The sequence below is a fragment of the Puntigrus tetrazona genome, chromosome 5 (assembly GCF_018831695.1).
Source record: "Puntigrus tetrazona isolate hp1 chromosome 5, ASM1883169v1, whole genome shotgun sequence".
In the NCBI taxonomy this organism is placed as follows: Eukaryota; Metazoa; Chordata; class Actinopteri; order Cypriniformes; family Cyprinidae; genus Puntigrus; species Puntigrus tetrazona.
Genome location: NC_056703.1, coordinates 23941525 through 23962079, shown reverse-complemented (window position 1 = coordinate 23962079; position 20555 = coordinate 23941525). Strand labels below are relative to the sequence as shown.

Sequence of the window (20555 nt, the reverse complement as noted above, 5' to 3'; positions counted from 1 at the left end):
TGCTGTAGACGCACACGAACCTGGTGAACTCCTGGAAGGAGCGGAAGGACACCATGGCGCCCATGCGCTGACAGGGCGGGGTGAAGGAGGTGTCCAGGAGCACATCACTAACGCTGGCCACGTGGACCATGCCGTAGTGGTTCAAGTTAGAGGAGAAGGACATTCTGAGAGAACAACACAAGCGCACAAATAAAAAGACATTATTAACACAGCCGCATATACCTGACCTCTCACAATTGTGGTAGACCACCCCAGGAAAAAGATCAAATCATCACCATCACACATCGGTCTGGATCAGAGGAGTGAATGGAAGCAGCGTCGCCTCCTCACAACTGAACGTGAACACACGCTGACGTGTAACATGTTATAAAAGGGGCCAGTTGTCAGGAGGCAAGTAAACCAGATGTTAAGACTTAAACTTCACTGTATGGGTGAATTCATGCATTCACATTCATTTATTTAAATTCGTGGTGGAGGTACGGGTTAGTTAAGAATATTCCAAGTTAAACATAAGCTAGTTGCTGCTTGCTGTTTATCATATCATGATTACCATAATTTTGGGTCATCCCTCAGTTTGTAAAAACAAAAGAAATGGGTTAATCGTGACACATTTACTTCGGAAGTCTATAGGGCACGCTGTCAAAACATTTTAAATGTTAAATATTTAACATAACTTTTAACTGAACTGACAAATTTTAATTTTAAATCAGCAGGCCTACTTTAACTATGGAGCCACGCTATGTGCAGGGCTCCATATACATAGTGTGTGCAGATCATATTTTTTTTTTCCAAGAATATTTTACCAATCCCACACCACATCAATCTTAATAACTACTATTGATTTAGTATTTAAATCATATATAAGTGATATATAATTGTCCAGGAAGGCTAAAAGTCAAAAACTAATTATATATATAACAAATTATTAGTCATTTTTTTTTTCTGTTTCCAGATAAAATGAGCCGAGAAAGAGAATTTCAACTTGCCTAATAATTTGGCACTCTAACAGACAATGTTAACTAAAAGTAAATATGTTCCAATATTTGATTTATAACATTGGAACATTTTACTTACAAATAAAAGGTTTTCATGCTGTACGTGAAAAAAAAATCCCTGCCGAGGAGATCAAGGATATCAGCACAGTACAAGCTCTCTACCTTCTTTTGGGCAGCGAGTGGATTCTGGCTCACTGAAAGTCCTCCGATTGGCCATTACGTCACAGAAACCAACTCGTATGTCCGTGATGGACTACACCGTAAAGACGGTGCAAACGAAATGCACATTCTACCGTGAAGTGAATGCGTATTTACTTAATAAAGTTAAGTTTGCTGGTTACCGCTTGAACTTTTTAACATACATATATTTGCTTTTCTTAAATCAATAAATGCATTTTTTTCAGATTTCACAAACAGAGGGACAGGAAGTCAAAACGATGTCAGGTGGAAACATTGGACACGGTTTGAAGTTATATTTGACCCAGAATATTCCTTTAATAACACCCATAATTAAGCTTAATCAGCACATTTACCAGAAATGGTCGCAATTTCAAAAGGCGACAAGCATCCTGTCTGATGTTAGTATGGACGGCAATCTCTAATTAAAAGATTCACACCCAGATATCATTAAGAAAACCCTCTCTGTGATTAAACCCTGTAGTCTGTCCTGCTCTACCTGTCCTCATTCTGGGCAGACTCATTAGCCGCCCCTGTGGCGGCACTAGTGTTAGCGGTCATATCTGGAAGTCTGTAGTCCTGAAGAGGGGCGGACAATTTCCTGAGAGGACAACAACATCACACAAACATACAAACAGCAGATTTAATGGCCACTATTATGTAGTTAAAACCAGTATGAGGTCTAAATTTTATTTCACTTAACATATTACGGGGGATGTCTTTAATTGCATGCGCGCGCACACTGACATCCTTTCAGACAGACCCGCACACATTTGTGTCGAGAGTGGTGCAATAAGCCATGCAAATTAGTTTGTATTTACTGAGATCAACAGAATAAAGCGCCAACGAAGAGCCTTTTTCAATAAAACACAAACTTACACGCATATTATCTGCAAATCGATAGATATTCGGAGGCACGCAAAAGCTTCGATCATTAGATCCATCCGGTGCGGGCGCGAATGCATTTCATCCAAGGTTGCTTATGTTTTAAAATTTGAATTTAAATTCATTTTGAATACGCAGCCGTTGCGTTACTGCGTTTAAAATGTGTGTGTTTGACCATGCTGCTTTTCTATTCTAATTCTAGATTTTGGTTTATGGAAGAAAGAATGTGTACTATACCTGTTTAGAGTGGGGATGTTCCCTCTGCAATCAAACAACATTGATTACTGATTGGTTAGTGTCAGGCATCAATGGGAGGGGTCAGTCAGGCATCAGAAGTGTGTGGCCCTTTCACGTATAATCTGACACATCCAATCTAATTTCAATGACCTTGATTAACTTGGACCGACAGATTGCTGCTAACGAGATGTGGCTTCAAGACAATTGTGTCACATTTGTACAAAGTTGAATTGAATTCTAAAAGTGTCTCACGCGTTTATTTGGTCAGTGCATAAATGCATATCTGCCTTTTATCATTTTAAGGCAAATCTTATAAAACCTGTGAAGAACACATCCTGGTCACGCTTTACTCCAAAATCAAATGGAAAACAATAAATTATATTTGTTTTCTTTTTTAAATCTGCTTAAATCCTTTTCTCATTACTGCACCAATTTTATTTTAAAAAATGCAAAAAAAATTTAGGATCAGTAGGATTTTAATATTTTTAATTTAGCAATGGAATTATAAATTGATAAAAAAGTAATAGCAAAATACTTTACATTGCTACAAAATTTTTTTTTTTAATACAAATATCTTTTCATTCATCTAGTCAAAGAAAGGGAGAAAAATGTATCACAGTTGGCATAAATATATTAAACATCACACTTAATAATTAGACAATGCTTGAGCACTATATCATTATTTTGAAATTATTTCTGAAAGATCACGTGACTGTGAAAACTGCTGTAATGATGCTGAAAATTCAGCTTACCAAATTTCAGGAATAAATAGCATTTTAAAAAACACATTGAAATAGAAAATGGTTTGTTTTAAGTGCAGTTAATTAAGTTAATCCCAACACTAATCATTTGATAACGCTTGAAAAAAAAATAAAATAAAATAACATTTAGAATATCTTAATCATTTTTATTATTTTGAAAGATTGTACTTGTCCTATTAAATAACTGGCCATATCATCAAAATACATAAAGGCTTGTCTGAAACAAAGTCAGCTCATCCCTACATTAAATATAATTTATTAGATTTTTTCCTCTTTTGATTTTAGGACCGTGACCAGGTCGTGGTTTTGTAAAATTCGTCCACTAAGCCACACAGTTCACAAACGACCGCCCCTCCCTCACATGCAACAATTCAGCACTTAATGAACTGCAGTAAATGCAGCCAAAATCTCTTTCATGTACTTAAACACAGTACAATGCAAGAGCCGCTCGAGTTACACAAATCACAGGTAAAGCAGCTGGAAAAGCGCATGCTAGGAGTAGGAGCAAAAAAACACAAAAAAAACCCAAAAAAGCTAATATTCAAGTAAATATGACTAAAAATGCTCTGCATGCATCAGAATAGACTACACTGAATCAGTTCACGTGCATAAATCAGCAGAGAAACAGAACAAGGAGAGCGAGCCGGTAGTCAGCCAATCGCTGAGCGTATCCTATTGGTGGCATTCTTTGGTTTGTCACCTGAAACACACGGATGTGGCCAACACAGACGAGAGACACCTTAAAGAAGAACCTGTTTTGGCCCTGTGATTCACTAAATAACGCTTTTCTACTCCTACTTCATACAAACCTTCGGATCACAGCAGACACTAAATCAGTGGCATAGACTGCGCACAGATAGAGCGAGGGGGACTGGATCGTGGCACAGTGGAGGAGTATTTGTGTGACAAACAACCGCTGGCTTGTATGGCGACGTGCTCCTCCACAGTCCCAGCGAGGGGTGGGAGAGCGGGGGAAGCAGGGGCGCGCTACGTTTTAGGGTACCTGTTGGGGTGGGATGTGGGCAGCATGAACTGGAACTCCACGATGCAGGTGTTGTCCTTCAGCTGACGGTGCTGGACGCTGTTGAGCTCATAAGCGATGTAAGCTCGACGGACATACACCTGAGAAGTGACGGCGAGAACCATGGTTTCGACTCTTAACGATACATAAACAAACGCTTCATTTCTCGGATGGATGTTAAATGACACGGTCTTACCTCTAGAGCAGCCATTCGTACCACCTGATTACTGTGGTAAAAGAAATTCGGCAGCACATCAAAGATAGATGTCTCTGACAGGATCAGTTTCTAGACCAAAAAAAATGTATTAAAGCAAAACTTTAATGCAAAAAGTATATTTATGTGCAAGTAGAGGCAGCAGATGAAACTTTAATTGTACACTACACTTTAAAAGTTTTTTTTAATGTTGGAAAAAAACTTACAGTATTATTACACTACATTCTTATATTTTTATAAATTATTTTTAATATTTATATAACTATAGTATATATTATTACACTAATATAGTGAAGCATAAAGTGTGTTTTTAGGGCTAAATAAAATAATTTAACATTAATGAACTTATTAAAGTGTGTTTTTAGAAAAATGCATTCTGCCTACTAGGGAATCATTCATTAGCTCACATTAATGGTGTAATTAAATGTAACCAATTTTACAAAAATGTTTTTACTATTATTTAAATTGCAATTTGGAAAATTCTGCGCTTGTAAACTTGTTAACGGCGAAACACAGTCTGGCAGATGGCACTATAAGCCACCTAGCTTGACCTACCTGCAGGTTTTCGATGCAGAACTGGTGGCCATACATGTCGATGGCAGACAGGAAGATGGATTCCACCTGATTGTGTCGCAGCTCATACGACGGGAGGTGCGAGGCGATGAGGACCTGCCGTGCCCGCAGTGCCACCTTGGCATTAGTGGTCTTGCTGAGCTGTGTGAGTTCTGTGAGTATTGCCATGAGCTCGTCTGTCAGAGTGGGGTCTCGTCCGCACAGCTGATCCTACAGAGACGAGCGAACAACAGCTTGATCAGAGGAGTCAGACGAAATATAAACATGCATTTATTACATGGTGCAACATCTACAAAATAGCCTTCTGAAGAATACATTTATTAAAGCGTTTCTTTTTAAATTGGGACTGCACTCACAATCAACATGGTGACCAGAGAGTTCTTCTTCGTGACTTTTGCATGAGAGAAAATGTAGTTGAGCACATTGGCCATGTCCCCTTTGTTTTCCTCTCGTAGTGCAAATACACACTTGTCATAGTGACCTGAGAATAATACACACGAATAATGAATAAACAAACAAAAAATACAAAATAAAATAAAAAAGCAAAGATTCTTAAACGTATTCAATTAAAACTAAAATTAACATTTTATTCAAATACCTAATGTTTTATTTTAGTAGTATGTTCATACGATCATATTTACTCATATTTTGGATGAGCTTTTATTTCTATATTATTAGTTTAGTTTAGTTTTATTTTTATATTTCTATATTGCTTTAATTTTTAGTATTTGATCTTCAAATCAAAGCAGCATTTTTTTTTGGGTCTTAATTTTATTTCAGCAAAAATGTAATTTCATAGCTTTAGATTTAGTTAACAATAACATCACTGGAAATTATTAGGAAAACACCAAAACACACACACACACATACACACACACACATAAATGTTATTTCATTACTTTCATTAATACACATCTTTCTGTTCTTTTTCTATTTTGATTGAGCAAGAACTTTTCATTTAAACGCTTTAATACATAAGTATGAATAAATTAGTGTTGCACTGCCATCCAGTGGTCACACAATAAAATCAAATATTGAAACATCGTAAGTCTCCGGTGATCCCTCATCACTTGTGGGCACAAAGCAAGCTGCCTTACCATGTTGAAACTGAACTTCCACTCTTAAATACTGCCTGAGGAGGTCCATCACCACCGCCTTCATGTGCCCTCTGATGCCACTGCGGTACCTGAGCACACAACACACACGAGAGGGCCGGTGAACCTGTGTATTTGTGATCGAGTGTGTGCATACATGTGTCGTTTGAAAGACAGACTAACTTCTGAACCAGCTGTACAATGCTCTGCGTGTTCATGAAGAAAACCTCTCTTTCTGACTTCCTGTTCAGCGTGGCAGCATGACTGTCCAGTATATTGGCAATCTGAAATGAAAATTTGACGACATTAATAAACATTAATAAACACGGACTCGTAGCTTCAGAAAGACGTGAACCGAAAGCAGCACAAGCAGCACCTGCTGACTGGGAAACTGGCAGAGGACAGAGGTGATGTTGCTGGCGTACTGAGCCATTTCTTTCTTGATAGACTTCTCTACAGCAGGAGGGATACGGCCTGAAACGCTCGTCATGATGTCCTGAAGCTCCAGCAGGGGCAGAGAGGGGTCCCTCAGAGTCTTCATCAGACGCTCCACCCATTCTTTCAGCTAGAACACACACACACACACACACACACACACACACACACACACACACACACACACACACACACACACACACACACACACACACACACACACACACACACACACACACACACACAAATCTTAACGCTAGTGTATATTATATATAAATAAAAAAATCTATTAATGGCCATATTGTTTGAGACTGCTGATTTAAAAAAGTTACAGTTTAGTCACATTTCATTCTGAGTGTTTTCTTAAAGTTAAACGTCACTATTGATGAGGATTGTTTGATCTTTTGAATAAAATTGGTTGTACAAGATATTTAAAGTGTTCCTGAAGTACTTTAGCATAATTAAATATACTAAAGTATAATCCACTCAATTTAGAAAATTGTAGCACACTTAAATACACCACTTTAATACATAAAAAGTAAAAAAAAATATTAAGCACACAAATATGTATTGATAGTGATATTTATTTTTCAATAGGGTTTTTTTGTGATAGCTAATGAAATATGAATTTTCTTTTCTTTTTTTTAACCGCAGAAAAGTTGTACATGACGCTAACATATTTCTTAGTCGTCCAATAATGAAACTAAGGGTGGTCACAATTATTATTATTATTATTATTCATAAATATTATTAAGAAGAAACTTAACATACTTTTTCTTCTTGTATTATTTTTTAAACTTGGTTACTCTTCTTTCATCAATATCACCAGTCTCTTGTGATTTCATTATTTATTACTGTTCATATTTTTATTTTTGAAAATAGCAGAAATGTGTCCACATTTGGCACAAAAATAAACAATTAAACTAATAAACTAAAAAACAAACAAAAACCAAATTATTAGACGAAGTAGCTTTTAGACCTATGATTCCCAACCAAAAGCTGGGGCCTCAACAAACTATTCAAATAACCTATTTTTAAGTAATAAGCTAAAACAAACAAATATTCTACTGTTCATAACAGGTTTCCTCACCTTGGCACTGAAGAAGGGCTCTGGTAGACAGAAGCCGTTCATTATGTGCACTAGGTGATCCAGAGTGCTGTGGAAGACTCTGTGAAGCTTCTCTCCCCTGAGAGCCACTGACTGAACACTGGGTAATGTTCCTGTAAACAGCTCCGCCTGAAACAGACGCACTCATTTTAAAAACTAAACCATTTCATTGCTGTAACTTCTGTAGTGGAACCTAACGCAACGCGTTTCAGGCATGTAACACGTGCATATACCTGCTGTACTCTGCTGGGATCGTCCAGTTGAAGTTTTCCGATGACGCAGCCCGGCTCCAGCACTGCACCTGCTCTCTTCACATAGTGAATACAGCCAGACTCCGAGGCCGTCAGGGTCATCACCATCTTCATCACCTACAAGACAAACACATCATGCTCAGAATGAGTTAAAGCTTTATTTTAGGTGGCCTTGACTACTGCGTAATTGCATTTAATTTGATCCTTTGGTACAATTGTACGCACTTAGTTTTTTACATTGCACTTATATTTGTAGAAATACCATATGTAATTACATCTGTAATCCATTCATTTGGGAACATTTATGCCCCAAAGCACTTGAAGACTTGAGCCTACGCACCTCGATTTCTGCATAACACTGTCCAGCAAACACATGTCCACCGTCCTCCACAGTGTACTGGATGAGTTTCCCAGCGGACGGTGAGCGCAGGAGCGAAGGGTCATTCTCTTTTTCAAACACGCATGTCTTGTTACCAATAATGATGCGATACCTAAAGAATAAAATAAAATGCATACTCAAGTTGTTTTCTACAGGTAAGCATTTATGTAAAAAAAAAAACACATTGCATGAAAAGTAACATGCTAATACAAGTCATATTTGTAAACGAGAAGCGTCGCCATTAAGAATTTTAACTTCTGATTGGATGCTCTTCTGTTCCGGTCTCCATAGGAAACCATTGAAATAGCGTCTATCTCTTTTTAAAATAGCTAACGTTGGCAGCTTTGCATCATCTGCACATCCATTAAACTTTGAGGAGGGACGCACTGATGCATGATGGTCGTTCAGACTGTTATTAACTTCAGAGTCAGCTCTGAAAATACACTAATTTGACTAAAAACACTGGACACTGGAAATGCAAAGCATCCTTTCAGTTAAGAGTCAGGCATGACTTCCAGTAATTAATGCAATTAATGCAGAATCCATTTATTGAAGTTACAGATTAACAGATTAAGCACCCTGAACACTCTTCACATTTAATGTTCAGAATATTGATGTATTTGGTCTCAGAATCCTACCTGTCCACTTCCTCCTTCATGTAGGTAGTGTAGCTGCTGCCGTCATATGAAAGCAGCAGACCACCGTCGCTCAACCGATGAACATCCACCTCCGCTGAAGAGTTATTCATGATGACCACATAAGAGTTAGGAGACTGTCTGGTCACCTTGAGAACATATTTGGTCCCCTCATAGATCAGCTCAACATCTACCGTGTTTAACAGCGTGTGTGCAGGTAAAACCTGACCTCTACAGACAGGAGAAAAGAGCAAAACATCCTGTGAATGAATGAATGAATTCTTAAAACTTCAAAATCATTCTTTTTACAATTGGTTTCTGCTATCGAGGTGATATACAAATATTAGTTTAAATTTTATTGCTTTACCAAAACATGATTGTAGCGCGCCTCCCACCCAATAACTGCAATAAGCTTTATTATTTAATACAATATTAAAGCGGTTCGTTACCTCTCCAACGAATGCAGGAAGTTGGAGACACTGTTTCTGAGGTTGACATCAGCCACATGCAGAGCTCCACTCACTACACCCAGCATAGTGTCAGGACGCTCGGCCTACACACACACACACACACACACACACACAGTACAATTATGTGACTGACTGGTAACTAGTATAGTGAACTCAATATAAGGAATTATATTTGAGCACCAGATAGGAAACCTCACAGGTGATGCGACTGAAATGGCAGGAAGCAAGTGATGTGAAACGAAGATGGTTCACGCACCTGCATCTTCTCTGAGATGAGTCTATCCAGCCAACCTGTGTCGATGCTATTGTGCTGGAAACTTTCTGTTTCTAGCAGCTTTATGAGATACTCCACCGTAGTCCTGAAGTCTCCTCTGATAGAGAGCTCCTTGAGGGCCACCACCATGTTTCTAAGATGACGCACAGAGCAAAATAAAAAGACATTTCTCTTGTTATCTTTTTCTCAGTGACTAAATGAAGAATCAGCTGTAAGTAATCCGTTTGTAGATCTTGTCAAACAAAAAGGTTGTGTATGTTTTACAGAGGATACGGTGTGAAATAACATTGTAGTGGTGTAAGATGACTGGCGGTACTCACGAGATGGCTTCCTCGCGGTTCTCTCCCCAGGAGAAGCAGTGGCCGAACTGAGAGTCCGCGAACTCGTGCAGACCTCCAGCAGCCGCCACGCTGAAGTAGCCCCACACATTCTTGTTACTGCGGAAATTCAGCTCCTGAACGGTCCCTGAGCTGGGCTTAAAGCCCTAACACACAGAAAAAAACACGCATTTTATTTTATTATAGTATTCACAATATTTACACCACTACCATTCAAGAGTCTTATGTTCAAAAAAAGCATCATTTTTTTAATAATAAGTATTATTGTTTTAACTTATACTCTATATATAGTAAATAGAATTTATTCCTGTGATTTCTTGAAAATCGTTGTGATGCTTAATATTTGAGGTTTTTTTAGGGTTCTTTGAAAAAAATGTCTTCAGCTTCCCTATATTTACTTTTGATCAATTTAATATGTACTTGCTGAAAAAAAGGATTAATGTAATTCTTTAAAAAAAGTGAATAAATAAATCTAGTAACTTTAACTTAATTCTGATTATAAACTAGATGTTTATTAGCACACATATCACTAGCATGCTGGCTGTTTATTAGTATTTAAAAAGCATATATTAAATGTCTTTTTCTGCATGACTATGTACCCCATACCTTAACTGAACAACCACCTTGCTTTCTTTTAATATGCAGCACATTATGAGCTTTTGTGAAAGTCATAGTCAGTAGTGAGAATAGGTCCTTAAAATAAAGTGACCAAAAATCTTTCTAACCCCACATTTTTATACAAACATTCAGAATTTACCCATGACATCTACTAAGAATATTAATCAAGGCTTCTTTTCACAAAATATATGTGGCACAAAAGACTTTTGCTGCTGCGTCAGAGCTTATTAAATTTGCACATTATGACACTTTAAATATGAGTGAACATCACACACCTCATCTGGGTTCTCGCTAGTAATTCGAGCTGCAATTACGTGTCCCCGCGGAGAGGGGGTGGTGGAGAGTCCATCAAAGTCAATGGGGGAATCTCCCCAAGGCTGCGTCCCATACATCACCCGGATGTCTTTAATGCGATGAAGGGGGATGCCCATAGCGATCTGAACGGCAGAACATAAGCGTCACAACATGATCAAAGACAAGTAAATTAGTAACAACATCGTTAATTTCACTGTTAAAAACTGCATAAAATTTAAAACAGTCCACATGCAGTCTCTGTGATATTCTAGCCATTTGATACGAGTAAAATATGCAAAAGAAGACGTTATTTCATTTTTTTAAACCATTAACTATGTACTTTCCTTCTAATTTCTACACTCCCTTTCATAGTGCAATTAACGAACGCCTCCCACCGCGTTCCTCTCCCCGTTGCCCTTGTCAGTCTCTCCTTTTCTCTCTCCATCAATTTCTCATTCATGTGCAGCGGTCTTTGTGTGTTACATAAGCGTATTAACCTCCCTCTCCCACTCCCACTGGACCTATAGCACACTGGCCTCAGCCAAGTGACCTACATAGCAATGACACTGGTCACGTGGTCAAGTGTCTGCCACAGAGACTGTACTGTATTGTACACTAGATGCTGACAGTCTAGCGTTTGTTAAGATCCACGGCAAAGGTTGCAGTGTGGCAAAGTTGCAGTCTGCTGTCACTTTAACTCCTGCACGCATCTAATGTAAGGTACGGATCCGTTTTTGTACATTTTAATCGTACACAATCAAAAAAAAGTGAAATCGTGCACCCCTATGATATTGATTTTAACTGTTTGTTTAACCTTCAATAGTCCTTTGTAACACAATTTCACATGCAGACCTGCAATTGGGCCGCAGGGAGGTTAACATCAGCCACCATCTCGGTACAAGGATGTTCCACTTGAAGACGAGGGTTGAGCTCTAGGAAGTAAAAGCTGCTGTCTTGGCTGTAGAGATACTCCACTGTACCTGCACTCACATAGCCCACCATCTTTGCCAACCTCACTGCGCACTGAAACAGACAAAAACAAAAAAGAAAATGTGCAGAACTGTGCATCTCTCTGTTTAAGTATCCCAATATTTCATGTTGGCATATGCATCGTTTACATTCGTAAGTTGAGGAAAATACAGTATTAAGATCCGACTTCTTCAGAACCTGATGCTCAGTGATCGTGATAGTCAAGAGATACCTTCTCCATATCCTCAAACACATCAGAGGTGGCAATAGTAGCCGGAGCCTCTTCAATGATTTTCTGGTGTCTGCGCTGGACGGAGCAGTCACGGCCAAACAGGGAGATGGCGTTCCCGTACTGATCGGCCAAAATCTGCACCTCCAGATGGCGTGCATGTTTGGCCAGCTGCATAACAAAGATCGGGGAACCTGGAACCTCAGCTTGAACCTGAGTAAACAAGTATTGGTAAGTTTTGGAAAGTTGACGGGTGGGTGAGATTGTAGTATGGCTATGAAGAACAACTCTGACCTGTCTAAAGAGGTTGGGGAAGTCTTCCGCACCGTTGACTTTCCGGATACCTTTTCCTCCTCCGCCTTCAGACGCCTTCACCATCACGGGGTAACCTATTTGTTCAGCCGCCTGCCAATCAAAACACGCTCTCTCACTGACTGGACTAATTACGAACGCCACATTTTGCTTGATGTATACGCGTTTAGTATACCTTCAGTCCAGCCTCCACGTCATGTACACAGCCCTGCTCGTACAGATCGGTAGGGACATTAACAATTCCTTTCTTCTGGTCATTCTCGGTCCACTCTACAGTCAGCCCTGAACAAACAAACAGACTCGTTCGTGAACCAAACAAGCATCACAATCTACTGTTCGCAGAAGACTTCATGATCACAAGTACAGAGGATAAAGCAGAAGATGCAAACCATTCATTAGCAAGAAGAATAGGAAGGCCAGGCCGGAATTTGCCAAAGGGTACAGAGATGAGCCTCAAAAATTATGGATTGATGAGACAAAGATTAACCTTTACCAAATCTGGAGAAAGAAACAATCTGCTCATGATCCCAAAAATACAAGCTCATTTGTGAAACCCAACCTGTCTAGGGTTGGGTACCTTTCACATTTTACCAGTATCGTCAAACGATACCTTTTTTCGGTACTTTACTCTCCGTAATAAACAAAAACATTTAAGTCCAAAACTCTCAATTTCACTATTTTCAACAGGGCCCTATCATTTTTCTTTTTTTTTTTTTTTCAAACAATTCTAAATGAAGACATGAAACACTGATTTATTTTTAATCAAAAGAAAACAAAACCCTTTTATGTTACATGTTAAATGTTAGAATTGTGTGAATATTTATAGAAAACGTTTTAATAATAATAATAATTGTATTTTTCAGACTAAGTGGTTAATGAGGCTGTAATGATTATTTTATAATTTAATTGTTTTATTTAAATGTGAATATGTAATGCAAATGGAAACCCATACATTATACTGTACAAAAGCAATACAAGAGGAATATATTTCATTACCCTAGTAATGTCATGGCTTGCATGGCTTTTTGTGGGACGGGCTCATTAATCTTCATTGTAACATTGATGTAACACATCATGGCAGCAGCAAAATTAACTCAAATTTAAAGAAAGATGCAACCAAACGTCATCATGCTAAACGTCTTATTCACTTTAATCTATGTTAATTGCATGTCTTCCGACACTTTTCCTCATAAATGGGCGTGTTCAAACACAAGGTGAAGTTGTTTGCTAGATTCAGATGTAAATACCTGGAAGGAAAAGCAGTCTTAAATTTATCTTTTGAGGTCAAACCCAAATGTTTTCAGTCTACAGCAAAAACCGACTGAAAAAATGAATTGGCCAATGAATTGATCGTATATTGTTTTCTTTTTGTAACCGGACCAAACAAACCAAGAGAACCCAAGTACAAGTGTGAACGCATCCTAAAGCCCAAAGAGTTTTTTTCTTTTAAAGGAGTCATATGATGCCATTTTAAAGATCATTATTTGGTGTATTTGGTGTAACAGAATATGATTACATGTTCAAAAAACACATTCGTTTTTTTTTTTTTAAATACTGTACATTACTGTAGCTCCTCTACGCCGCGCCTCTCTCAAACGCATCATTTTCTACAAAGCACATCTTTCCGACAAGCACAGTCTGCTCCGATTGGCCAGCTGACACAGTGCATTCTGATTGGCCATACACCACAAACACATCTATAAACAGTTCTGTGAGTAAGACGTTAAACTAACCTGTTCCACTCCAGGGCAGCGTGGGGATACCAGCTGTCTGGGCCACAATAGAAGAAGCGATCTTATCCCCAAGAGCCCACATAGCCTGACTTGGTGGACCTAACGAAAGATACAAATCATTCATTTAAGAGCAGTACCGTGACACAATTTAAAAAAATAATTAATCTATGTCATATTGTAAGGTTTATTATAATAGTTGAGACTCACCCATGAAAGCTATGCCATTCTTGTGCAGCAATTCAGGGAGTTTGGGATTCTCAGAGGCATGACCCCAACCGGCCCATACAGCCTAAAGACAGGACCATTACATTTATGCATTCAGCAGACAAATTCATACAAATGCAAGATACAGGACAACCAGATTAGAAATCAAGATAGAGAAAATGAGAAACGCAGAGAAGGAAAAAAGAGAGAACAAAAATGATGTGTCAATAATAGGTTTAGACTGCTGTGAGCAAAAGTAGCTTTGGACGCCTCAGCTGAACCCCTCTGAGTTTCATTTTCTTGAGGTATATATATATATATATATACACATATATATATACACACACACACACACACACGCACTATAATATATACCAGTCAAAGCTCACCTGAACAGGAATCCGTTTCGCTATGTCCAAAATGAGTTCCACATTAGCATAGTTGTTGTTGTTTGTCCCTCCCGGGACAGGTACGTAGTGATCTGCCATCTTGATATACTCTGCGGACAGAATTGTACATGTTTACATAAATATTTCATTGAGTACATTTGAGATTACAGGCCTATTCATGAATAATGTTCACTTCATTGAACCCTTTCTATGCTAATTAGGCCAGGTCTGCCCCGACAAACTGTACTGACATAGTTTAAACAATGAAGAGAAGGACCGAGACATTCCTTGCTAAATACATTTTATAAATACATGTCTTTTTCTGTATTACACCACGATACAGCCAGCAGTGGGGGGAAGGTTTCCTCAAGGTATTGTGACTTAACAGTTAAGCTCAGCGTTTTAAACGCACCTGCATTGGCTTTAAGGTCCTCTGGGGTAACCATGACTACAAAACGTATGGCTCGTTCATTCCGAAACATCTCATAAGCCCAGCGACGAATGGAGCGCATGCACTTAACTGCAGCGATGCCATTGTTAGCAATGAGAACCTGTTACAAAAACATATGATATTATATATATACACACACATACATATGTGAATCCACAAAATTGTAAGTTTAAATTTGAAAACGTTTTTTCTAAAATATACAAAAAATATTGAAAAAATAAAAGCTAGAACATCTCAACGACACTACAATGTAACACTGAGCCACACACAGAGCAGAAGTGCAGTCAGGATCTTACCTTCTCAATGACTTTGTTGCCCCCGAATCGGGTGACAAACTCAGCAGGGGAAGCCACAGTAAAGTCCCTCTGCAGATCGATGCGTCTGCGGTCCCTGCCCTGCTTCACGAGGTGAAGTCCTGACATGCTAGGCCTTGAGAAAACACACAGTACCATCATAAGTCACAGCCTAAAAAAAAAAAAAAAAAAAAACGCAATGCAAAGAAAAATACAAACAGATGAACACTATAGCAATACACACGCCAGGAACTGACGGCATTGCTGATCGTTTTGGATTGGATTATTCGAATTTTGAGAATGAGAGTACAAATCAGCATGGGAAAAAAAAAATTATGGAACAAATTATTTCTTGGGAATATCTGTCTATTTGTTCCTCTTCATGTCATGTCATGTACTCCAAAAAATAAAAAAAATAATAAATGATGAAAAATGCATGTTTTTGTTACTACATAAGTTTGTTTATGTTTTCTGCATTGCAATAAAAATGCAAAAATCTATATTCGCTATTTTAACCATGATTTTAGGAATTTTTCCCAGGGATTTACTAACTTTCATGAATTTCTAAAGCCTGCAAATCGACCCTGTAAATATATCCCCCTTGACTGCTATATTTAAAAAAAAATGTTAATAAAAAAAACCGATAGATGGGTGAAATAGATGGATGTCTTCAAAAGTACAGAATAAAAAGAAAAACACAATGGAACACTAGCACACTGCATGCTACACAATATATACTGTATGCCACCTAAAACGGTAATCATTCAGGAGTATGCTACATGCTGCATATCAAACAATAGCACGCTGCGTGCATGTTCCATTTAGGCATCCAGTTATCATTTGGACATAACAGTTTGCATATCCAGGTTTTTGTAAAAATGTCTTATCTTTTAGAAGTCTGATTCTTGAATCAAGACGGCAGATATTACTTCTGGTTCTGGTTCTTCTGGAAACGGAAGGTCAAGTGCATTGCATTGTGGGATACAGAATATCACACAATATCCCCGGGTTGGCACATGTGGGTCAATTGGTTATTCAAGACAGAGAAAATGCATACTTTGCATAACATACATACTGTATACTGCATAAATAGAATTAGTAGCGCAGTACTACCCTATCCTTAACCTATCCCCGCGTGTAACCTGAAGTTAAAGTATTGCATCATGTCGGAAGTGCCGGCACATGCAAAGCGTTTCTTTAAGGGGGAAGGACTGGAATGGCTTTCCTCCTCGATTTTCCTCCCCTAAGCCCAAAAGAATGTTTTGTACTTCCTTTGCACTTGCCCAACACAGCCCCTCCCCTCAACCAATAGTAGAGCGATCCGGGGAGGAGGGGCATATTGGCCCACTCAGGCAGTTTCAGCACCGCCACCCCGTCCTATAAGACTTCTCTGAGCAGCTCGTACGAGACTGGAGTTAAACACAGAGGCATGACATATTATGTAAATTAAATCAACAGAGAATCAGATCAGAAACAGACGGATATACACTAAGTGGCTGAGTGTGTTATTTAAGTATATATATATATATATATATATATATATATATATATATATATATATATATATATATATATATATATATTCACGATGCAGCCATTAAATAGCAGATATGTGCAATCTGTCTTGCCTGCATGTGGTCTGGTGACTGTAAGGAGTGACCACATGTTCCCAATCCCCAACGGACACTTTCATTTATCATAGACAGTTATATTCTTTTTCACAGTAGTAATAATGAGAAAAACTGACTAAATTAAACTGAGTTGTTTAGACCCAACAACCACGTCTTTATAAATTATTTTATTATTTATTTATTTATTTTTACAGAAAAGTGAGAGCGCTGCAAGGGTAATTTTTTTAAATATTATATATTTTGCTTTTTATTTATTTATTTTTAAATCAAAATTAAATAATTCATTATTAACTCTAACGATCAGAGATCAAAAATGGAATATATATATATATATATATATATATATATAAATAAATATAATATAAATAAATATATATATATATATATATATATATATATATATATATATATATATATATATATATATATATATATATATATATATATATATATATATATATATATATATAAATCAAATTCACAAAACCAGCAAAAACTAAAATAGTATCATCAATGACTCTAAAATAAACGTCAAATATAATTTATTTACATTAAATGTATTTAATTAAATTAAAACATTAATATTAGCAATTGGTAGTTACATAATAAACTATTAAGTAAATACATTTTGTGGGTTAATAAAGAAAAAAATGCTTTGAAAATTTAATTCCAAATTTTAAAACATACATTTAAAACACAAATTTAAGTTTGGTAACAGCGGGAAATGTTCTGGAGTGTAAACTGTAGTTAAAAGTCATGACCTGGTCCTGGAATTCTGTGAAGAACTGAACATAAAACCTTTTGCCGGCCTTGAGATCCTTTACACTATCACTATTCCAGGGCATGTCAACAGCCTGCTCTCTGACTTCAATCTTTTCCTAAAGAATGCTACTTTGACCTCTTTCATGGCATGTCTGTGTGAGACCCCAGTGGGCAGGGAGATGGAAAACACTGCCAAAGACCGGCAGCGCAACCGAAGTTCCCCAAACACACAGAGAGGCGCTTGTGCACATTTTCACACAGCATAGCGATGAACCCAGATGAACCTCGAAAAGCCCAGTATCCTCCAGCCACAACTACGCTGCCGCACACCTCCCTCAATCACACACGGGCTAAGAAACTCAATCGTTTATTTAGACAACCAGCGCTAGTCTCATCACGAAACTATTTTTTCTAAAGGCCGTGATCCTGGGCGCCAGGCAGAGCCGGCGCGATACAGACGTGGACATCCATGTCACAATATCTGCAAATGAGCGCACAAGCATCTCTGACCTCATGTTGTGCAAGGGTCCGTCCAGGCTGTCGAAGCCCATCTCGTAAGTGCTGTCTGAACTGACGGACGAGGGGGAGAGGGAGCGCGGGTTGTCCTCCATCTGCAGGTCTATCTTCCCTGCGGTCTCGTCCTCGGAGTTTTCCTCGGACACAGAGCCCACGATGAAGTGAGAGTGCAGCGCAGCCACCGCTGGGAGCTTCTTCCCGCCGGAGTCCTGCTCTGCCATACTTGGGCCACGCTGGCAGGCTGAGAGCACTGTGCAAGGACAGAGAAGATCGAGAGCGTTACACGGGCAAATAACTTACATCGATCGTAGCTGAACTAATCAAAGTTAAACGGGGGGATTCGTAAGACTTTACGGTTACATTTGTGAGTGTTAGTTAACAACATTAGTTTTAACAATAAAAAATATATCTAAAGTATTTATTCATTTATTTAATAGCAATGTTTACTTAATAAATTGTTTAATGCAAAGGTTATGAACGAGCAGCGAACAGCTGTATTCAGTCTTTTCAAAATCTTTATACTATAATTGCAAGCAAATAAAACTAAACACTGGTCCTAGTACTTTGATATCGTCTTAACTTCCCGCTTGATGATTTATGGCGAAGGTGGCTTTCAAAGCCGTTCATGAAAACGATAAAAGCATTTTCCAGTGTGAACTTTAAGAATGTACCCTGTTGAACCGAGAACATGCAGAAACTCTGTCTATCGCCGCTGGAATTCAATAAATCACAGCGACAGCTTGCCAAAATAAATGTGGTATGCATGGTATTGCATAAAAGAATATGGAATTTATGTCACAGTAAAATTAAAGATTCATTTGCTTCAAGTTATCATTATTTTTAGGTCATCTGTTCTGGAAGATATAGGTTATTTAGGTAAGAAATGTAATTAAGAAATTTTTTGTAGTATTAACTTTTCACTTGACCCCATGAACTAACGTTTTCATTAAATATTTAAATTGTTTTAATTGTTCACCAAGATTTTAACAACATGATAAGCTGCTAAAATGTAGTTAGTATCATAGTATTTTGGGATCAGTGTGTAAGTTATGTCCTATGGGCACGGTACCGTAACGATATCATCATACACTGTTTCTGGACGTAATATACAGTCTCTGAAAATACCACGGAAGTAAATATCGTTATGGACTACCGTGTTACACATGGAAACAGCAGGGTGCTATCATCGGTTCCCATCGATGTATCACAAGTTGTGCGACAGTAGCTCTATTGTATCTTGCCCATATCTTTGACTCGGCGTGAACCTGTCTGATTACTGTACCTCGGTTTAGCAACTCACCTGCAGAACCGACACTCGTAAAAATACAACCGCACCTCATCCGTCCTGACGAACCTGATCAACGAGTCTCACCATCGCGGACCCTCAGCCAAACGCGTGAAACGCGTGAAACGCTTCTAACGCTTCCGCGCGGATCTCGTGTCTGCTCTCGGTCCGCAACCGGCCGGCGCGAGAGTTAGCGCTTTTTCATCCTTCAAACCTGTAAACCGCCTCCCCCCGCCTTTAGCCAGAAACAGCGGCATCGCTTCGACCTAGCACGCGTGCTAACTCTTCCTACCGTGAGAAACCCTCCTGTCATCCGACGCGAGAAGCTTCGCCAGCCAAAGCCGCTGTTGATGTTTCAGAAACCCGTCTAGTATGTACAGTGTCATATGCAGCCTTACAGTTAGCAGGCGCTCTGTCCCGGTAATAAGCTTACGTACTCACCGTGCGAAAAGAGTCTGCAAGCAATTCTGAGGCGTGTAAACTGACGTTTTAATATCGACTGAATCCCCTCCTAATTGAAGCCCATCTCCGCTCCGGTGATGGCTAATAGGCTATATAGCAGCATAATGGTCCAGGCTCTTGAGTTCCAGCCTCTTTGACAGCAGCATCACGGTGGTGTGATGCGAGGGGGGTTACTTCTGGACGTCGTCCTTTGACCTCGACGACGCAGGCGCTCACGCTCTAGCGACAGGCCAATCGTATTGCGCGCCTCGCTGGGGGCCGGGTCACGCATGCAAATAAATCGGAAGGTGCGCCCAATGATTTGACGCTTCGTTAGGCGCACGTGTTTTCTGTCATAGAAGGGCTGTCGTTGTTAAATACGTGCTTTTTGCACACAAGTATGTAAACTCTAAAGTATACTTAGGCCGAATGCAGTTTTTTTTTATTGTTCAAAGCTTTTGTGTTTATTAGGGAGGTTTTCTAAAGTGGCAGCTTGTAGACGGGTTAAGTGTAGACTCCATAGTAGCTCCATAGTAAAGTATGGCTTCTCGTAGTGGGGAAAGGGGCACTGAGCACGGGGT

The 20555-nt window shown here is 38.8% G+C and overlaps 1 protein-coding gene across 8 annotated transcripts in view; it reads right to left on the bottom strand.

Moving 5' to 3' along the window:
• Positions 1-20159, bottom strand: part of acaca (acetyl-CoA carboxylase alpha) — a 38830-nt gene extending 18671 nt beyond the window's left edge. For 3 of the 8 annotated variants that reach the window (XM_043239324.1, XM_043239325.1, XM_043239327.1), the window contains exons 1-28: positions 19975-20158; positions 18243-18498; positions 15343-15475; positions 15008-15146; positions 14596-14705; positions 14210-14291; positions 14003-14101; positions 12445-12551; positions 12252-12362; positions 11961-12170; positions 11612-11782; positions 10741-10902; positions 9830-9993; positions 9492-9642; positions 9215-9318; positions 8769-8996; positions 8092-8242; positions 7734-7868; positions 7483-7629; positions 6334-6522; positions 6141-6241; positions 5961-6049; positions 5220-5344; positions 4846-5073; positions 4273-4362; positions 4059-4177; positions 2295-2318; positions 21-164 (exon numbers count right to left, since the gene is read on the bottom strand). In XM_043239324.1, the coding sequence (XP_043095259.1) occupies positions 21-164; positions 2295-2318; positions 4059-4177; positions 4273-4362; positions 4846-5073; positions 5220-5344; positions 5961-6049; positions 6141-6241; positions 6334-6522; positions 7483-7629; positions 7734-7868; positions 8092-8242; positions 8769-8996; positions 9215-9318; positions 9492-9642; positions 9830-9993; positions 10741-10902; positions 11612-11782; positions 11961-12170; positions 12252-12362; positions 12445-12551; positions 14003-14101; positions 14210-14291; positions 14596-14705; positions 15008-15146; positions 15343-15475; positions 18243-18469 (3740 nt within the window). In that variant the 5' untranslated portion in view covers positions 18470-18498; positions 19975-20158. Of the gene's footprint in view, positions 1-20; positions 165-1671; positions 1774-2294; positions 2319-4058; positions 4178-4272; positions 4363-4845; positions 5074-5219; positions 5345-5960; positions 6050-6140; positions 6242-6333; positions 6523-7482; positions 7630-7733; positions 7869-8091; positions 8243-8768; positions 8997-9214; positions 9319-9491; positions 9643-9829; positions 9994-10740; positions 10903-11611; positions 11783-11960; positions 12171-12251; positions 12363-12444; positions 12552-14002; positions 14102-14209; positions 14292-14595; positions 14706-15007; positions 15147-15342; positions 15476-18242; positions 18499-19974 lie in introns of all 8 variants that reach the window. The other 5 variants (XM_043239322.1, XM_043239323.1, XM_043239321.1 and 2 more) reach the window with 4 other exon arrangements.
• Between the last annotated feature and the right edge of the window lie 396 nt (positions 20160-20555).